The sequence below is a fragment of the Solanum verrucosum genome, unplaced genomic scaffold, assembly GCF_900185275.1.
Source record: "Solanum verrucosum unplaced genomic scaffold, falcon-dt-bn FXZP01000088.1, whole genome shotgun sequence".
NCBI classification, from domain to species: domain Eukaryota; kingdom Viridiplantae; phylum Streptophyta; class Magnoliopsida; order Solanales; family Solanaceae; genus Solanum; species Solanum verrucosum.
The window spans coordinates 872,446-878,121 of record NW_026020077.1 but is presented as its reverse complement, the minus strand read 5'-3'; the positions used below and the strand labels follow the sequence as shown (position 1 = coordinate 878,121).

Sequence of the window (5,676 nt, the reverse complement as noted above, 5' to 3'; positions counted from 1 at the left end):
AAATTTGCCCCTCCAACAGTAATATTCGACCCATTACCCATTTGAAGAACAATCTTCACTTTTTAAGAACCCTAATTACCTCTTCTCCCTCACCAACCCAATCATCCAAAAATGGTGACCTAATTTATTATATTTTTCTTGATTTTTCTCAAATCTTAGCTCTTCAAACCTAAAAGTTGAATCTTTGAAGGAATTATTGTTCTTCAAAATGTAAGATTCAAACTTATTCTTCTTCATCTATTATTTTGATTTTTGTTTCCTCACTTATCAGTTTTTTCAGATTGTTTATCAGTTTTTCAAGATTGTCGTTACTTCTTGAACAAAATTGTAGCACACAATGCAATCAATTACTTCACGCTAACGAAAGAAAAATCTTGAGATTAGGTCTTGTAGATTTGAGAGAAAGAGAATCAGGCTTAGAGATTTAGGGATATTTGTTTAGAAATGGGTTGGATAGTATTTTGGGAACGAGTGGATTATATAAAATGAGTAAGATATTTTTTAAACCCTTAGCGACGTGGACCAATGAAAATGCGCGTGTGTAACAATGCCCAGCCTTCAACTGGGCTGGTGTTCGGAGGGTTGAAAATAATTCACATCAAATATGCTAAGGGGGTATATAAACACCCGTATAGTTTAAGTACTAAAGTAAGTTTTCGTGCCAAGTTCAGAGATTTTTTTATGTATTTTTCCTATTTTTTATATTCCAAGGGATTTGATTCCAAGTAAATTAGAAAACTTGCATAACATTGTACGTGGAGCGTCAAAATGGGCTTATCCCATGAGATTGCCTGTAAGCTTTGGGCCTTTTGAGACTTTACCGAGGCCAGGGTGGGTGGTCTATGAGCCAAAACTATTTCCTTATTTCATCAAAAAAGAATTTAAAATGTTTTTTTTTGTTAAAATTATTGAAACAATACCACTGTTTGTCACATTTTATTTGAAAACCTTCTCTTTTTTTTAATATATTTCAAATATGAAATTGTAATTGAAAGCACCACTAATTATATGTATAATGTATGTTACGATTGTAACTATTATGTACTTTCATATAATTTTATTAGACTTTAAAACCTTAATATATTGACAGAATTTTAAATTTCAAAAGAAAAAAAAGTGCTAGCCTACCCAGTCCACGTTCCTTCCAGGATTGGATTGATCATTTCTAGGCCCTTTCAAATGAAGGATCAGTCCGTTCTAGCCCATTAATTTCTTTCGCCCGTGAGGCTTGAACCGAGTGAAGTTGGACTGACCCGTTTTAACAGCTTTAATGGTATGTAGTCATTACATATGGGAAAAATTACAAGTGAATATAACCATCACGTGTTAAGACTTTTGTTGTCACGCATGACGCATGGACTCTCTCAATTCATTCTCCCGTGACTCTCATTTTAATTTTTTTTCTAGAGTTACGTTGTTGACAAAATAATGAAAAACATGGTGCTGTGAATAATAGTAATTAATAAGTAAGTACTAGGTATACACAACAATACAATTTTTTTCAGGACCCACCTTTAATTGCCGTCATTGTAACTTGTACATTCATCTTTCATGTCTAAACTTGCAAACATTTCCCAAAAAATTAGCTTCTCGTGAAAGGACTTTCCTTGTTTTAATTTTTATCGTGTCGTTTAGACTGGTCAAGCTCATGTCACACCAATGTAATTGAGGAATGAAGTTTAAGATTGAAATATATTTATTGTTATTGTACACACAACGCGAAACTAGCTTCAGGAATGAGGATTCAAAACAATCTTAGCTTGGAAAGCGGGGATTTAACTGAATTCTCTTCGTTGAAAAACTACACGGTGCAAATAGGGCAAAACATTGTCTTCTTTGTTGTTTTTATTATATATAGATTGTTGTATCCTCTTGACACAAAGAAAATCTCTTCTAGTAAATTAAGTGGCAAAAGTATAAATGGATGCCAAAATCCACAAAAAAAAAAAACAATATACATTTAAAGGGCTTATTGATATCACATATAAATAAAAAAACTAAAAAAATCTAGTGGTGTACAGAAGTTCTAGTAGTGAGAGAAGATCTCATATCTACAATAGTAGACTCATCTGCTCCTAACTTAATAGCTTCTTTACTTGCACTAATAAATCTTGAAACTGCACCTCCTACATAACTATGACCTTCTTTAACATTCATTTTCTTCCCCATTTCATGTGGAAAACTGCTCAAAAAATGGTCCCCATTCAACACAGCTGCTAATTGCACTACTTCGCTCTGAAACTCGGACAATGCCCGAGTTTCATCAGCTTCAGTAGTAGTGCTTCTCAAAGGAGATGCATCAGGTAGAACCTCTGCAAATAATCAATCAATCAGTCGAAAATTTAGAAAGATAATCGTCTATAAAAGTAGAACTAGTAATGTATGAGTACTTACCAGGGCAATCAGTTCTTGGAGATGACAATTGTGCGACAACATGTTCAAATGTGCCAGCCCAAGCATCTCTATGAGTTAGAAAATTCGATGTAAGATTGAATATTTTCTTTATTGTTGCTGGAATTGATGAGTGTTCGAATTCTGAACTTGGTGTAGGTCCCTTAGGCTTGGTTATTACTGCATAAAAAAATAATGTGATGTTAGTTAATCGAAAACTAGAATAGGACACAGAGAAAAACACAAAAAAAAAAGAGTTGATCCCGTGACTATGTTAGATAATAAAAAATTGTGGTACAGAACGATCTGAACATCTTTGCTGTATTGTAATATATTTTACTTTATCCATATGAAAGGAGCATGTAGAAGTTTGGATCAATCTTGTCTTACTTCGAAACTCATTGATCCGACTAATTAGTCAGATTCGCTCAGTATAAAACTCATTACGAGGGGCTTAATTTAAACACTTCTTGTGAGTGCATTTCATTCTCACGGCTTGAATTCAAAACTATAATTAAGAAGAATGAAGTAACTTTCGTGTTCCACTACACCATTCGGTTGGCTAGGGGCCTTAGAAATAGAGTCATCTTTGTGAGGGAGCTCTAAAACCTGACTAGTCTAAACAAATTTCAAACCTTTTTCGCTTTAAGCATGCAATTACGGAGTTCAATGATATGACTAAGTCAAATTCATGCCCTAGAGAGTTCATAATGACAGTTGATTTCTCATATGTCATATGACACTCAACTAACACAGTTATTAATTCAAAAAGTCATTTCTATGTTCAAAAAGATTGAAATTAATGCAACTTTCTGAGATAATAAGGATTAGTTGAGTGAGCATCTGAGAAATCAATCTTTATAATGAGGGGTTGTAACATTCCCAATCAAAGTAATATCATTTTCACGAAATTTCTAATTAAGCCTGAAGTAACATTTACCGTTCCACCACACCCTTTCGGAGCCTAATTAGAAATGGAGTCCTCTCCACTAGGAATACTTGACACTAGACACAAATTCAGATTAATCGAACACCAAATACTTGAATAAAAATAGATGGAAATTTCAAACTTACCAGTTCCTTTCTTGATCCAAGGAGACACCATAATCGTTGGAACACGAACACCAAGCCTATCAAACTTAAAGAAAGAAGGTGCAGGCCCAGTATTTCCATCTGGATTTGGAACATCACCAAAAGGAGTTTTAACATGATCATAAAATCCACCATGTTCATCATAAGTAATAACAAAAAGTGTCTCATTCCACTGAGGACTACTCCTCAATGTCTCATAAATCTCCTTAACTAATTTCTGTCCATCAGCAACATCATGTGATGGATGATCATCATTTGCTGGATATCCGATTATACCGAAATACCTTGGCTCAATCACTGTCAAATTAGGCAAGTTTCCATTTTTAGCATCTTTCTTGAACTTCAAATCATACTGATGAAACTTAAACATGTACTTCAACATCCTTAGATTTCTGTAAAACAGAGTTGATGGTATGTTTTGGTAGTAAATACCGAAATCCAATCCATTTTCGTGTAACGAATCGAATATGGTTTTTTGCGGATACCCTGTAGCTAGCTGCTTATTTACATGACTAGTGGAACCATGAGAAGTTGCAGAGTATAGAAATAGCCTGTTTGGTTGTGTTGGACCTGGAATTGAACAAAACCATCTGTCGAATACAGCGAATTCGCGAACTAATGTGGCGTAAATTGGGACATTTTCCGGCTTAAATCCTCTCATGACAGCTCTTGATAGATTCTTATCAGACATAGTGAGTGCTTGTTCTACAAAACCTGACATTGATGGAATAGAGCCAGAGCCAGAGCCAAATACCTATTTGTGACATAAGTTTAAACTTTTAGACGAGACAGTCATGCAATTCAATTCTCTAAAGTATTCTCACCCAACTAATAGTTATTATGTCAGAGTCACTTTCATTATAACTATTAATTGAGTAACGATACGAAAATTAACTCCACCTGAATGAGTGAGAGCTGAACTTTAAGTTTTTAGACGAGATGGTCATACCTGTTGTTCCACATCTTCAAAAGAGTGACCAGGATCTGGATCCACATACTGTGCATCATCAGTAAAGCAAATTGTTTCAGTATCTTGAGCTTTAGTAGACAATGGATTACACTCTTTTCCAGTAACACCATTGATTCTTGGATTCACTGATTTCTTCATCCATCCAAGCAAATGATCAAAAGATCTATTCTCCAAAACCAACACAACAACAGTTTTAATGGGTTGTTTTTGTTCTCCATAAGTATTTTGAAAACCCCATAAAAGAGTTAGGAAAATCAAGAAAACAGAGCAAAAAGGTGGAGCCTTTTTTCTCAAATGACCCATTCTTGAATCTCAAGAAAATGTTGAAATAGCAATAGCAATAGCAATAGCAATGGTAAATGAACTAAATAAGGAGTATATGGTTAGGATGAAGTAAAAAGAGGAAGGATCTAGACATTTAGTGGGAGAGTTGTAAGGCAGACAGATGAATGAATGAAATAAATGTGCAGATGTAAGTTTGTGGAAGCTTTAAATGGAGATTGTCTTCATCTCATTGTGGGTCTTATTGGGTGAATAGAAAAAAACAGCTAATTACATGTAAAACTGTAAAGTGGTAAAATTTAACGAGTGGTTGTGGTAGTAGTCATATTGTGAAACAGGGGAAAAAACCTTTTGGTGGTTAATGAATACATAATGATCAATATTTTTACTTTAATTTAAAACTTAAACAATGATAAGTTCATGTAATTTAAAGTTAATGGTAAAATGCATACCTAAAGTTACCACCTTTTCACGAGTATTGTTGATTGAGGACAAATATTTGGCTATTTGAGCATCAAGATGTGTTTTAATAATACGTGAGTGATAGTTTAGGTAGGTGAAGAGAAGAATTGATAGTTAAGATATAAAACTTGTGAAAAGTGATAATTTAAGTATATTTTTAACTATTAATTTTATATTTTATAATTTAATATAAATATTAAGTCCGAATAAATTTTTACGGCTAATAGGGCATACATTTTACCGCTACAGGCTATTTATAGTCTAGCAATACTGGTGAGAGTATTCCTCTTGGTAAAGTATGTTATTCTCATTGTCCTCTTCCCCATTTCTTTCTCCTTCCACTTGTAATAGGAAAATGAAAAAATACAAAAAAAATATGGGTATGTGTATGAAAATATGAAGTTTCCTTTTGGTGTTGTTGCTTAACTTGTTCATAACAACAACCAAGGTTAAAATATATGAAGATCTTATTATTATCT

At 33.7% G+C, this 5,676-nt stretch overlaps 1 protein-coding gene across 1 annotated transcript; it reads right to left on the bottom strand.

The window, feature by feature from the left end:
- Window positions 1–1,915: 1,915 nt before the first annotated feature.
- On the bottom strand, window positions 1,916–4,788 carry LOC125824172 (non-specific phospholipase C6). Its single transcript, XM_049503533.1, has 4 exons — window positions 4,433–4,788; window positions 3,466–4,237; window positions 2,395–2,571; window positions 1,916–2,312 (listed from the first exon to the last, which is right to left on the bottom strand). The coding sequence occupies exons 1-4, from the start codon at window positions 4,754–4,756 to the stop codon at window positions 2,008–2,010; spliced, it is 1,578 nt and encodes a 525-aa protein (XP_049359490.1). The 5' UTR covers window positions 4,757–4,788; the 3' UTR covers window positions 1,916–2,007.
- Window positions 4,789–5,676: the final 888 nt, after the last annotated feature.

Coding starts and splice junctions, on each gene's coding strand:
- LOC125824172 (XM_049503533.1), bottom strand. CDS start 4,756: ATGGGTCATTTGAGAAAAAAGGCTCCACCTTTTTGCTCTGTTTTCTTG. Junction 2,572..3,465: donor TTGGATCAAGAAAGGAACTG/GTAAGTTTGAAA, acceptor TTTTTTATGCAG/TAATAACCAAGCCTAAGGGA. Junction 2,313..2,394: donor TCCAAGAACTGATTGCCCTG/GTAAGTACTCAT, acceptor GATTATTTGCAG/AGGTTCTACCTGATGCATCT.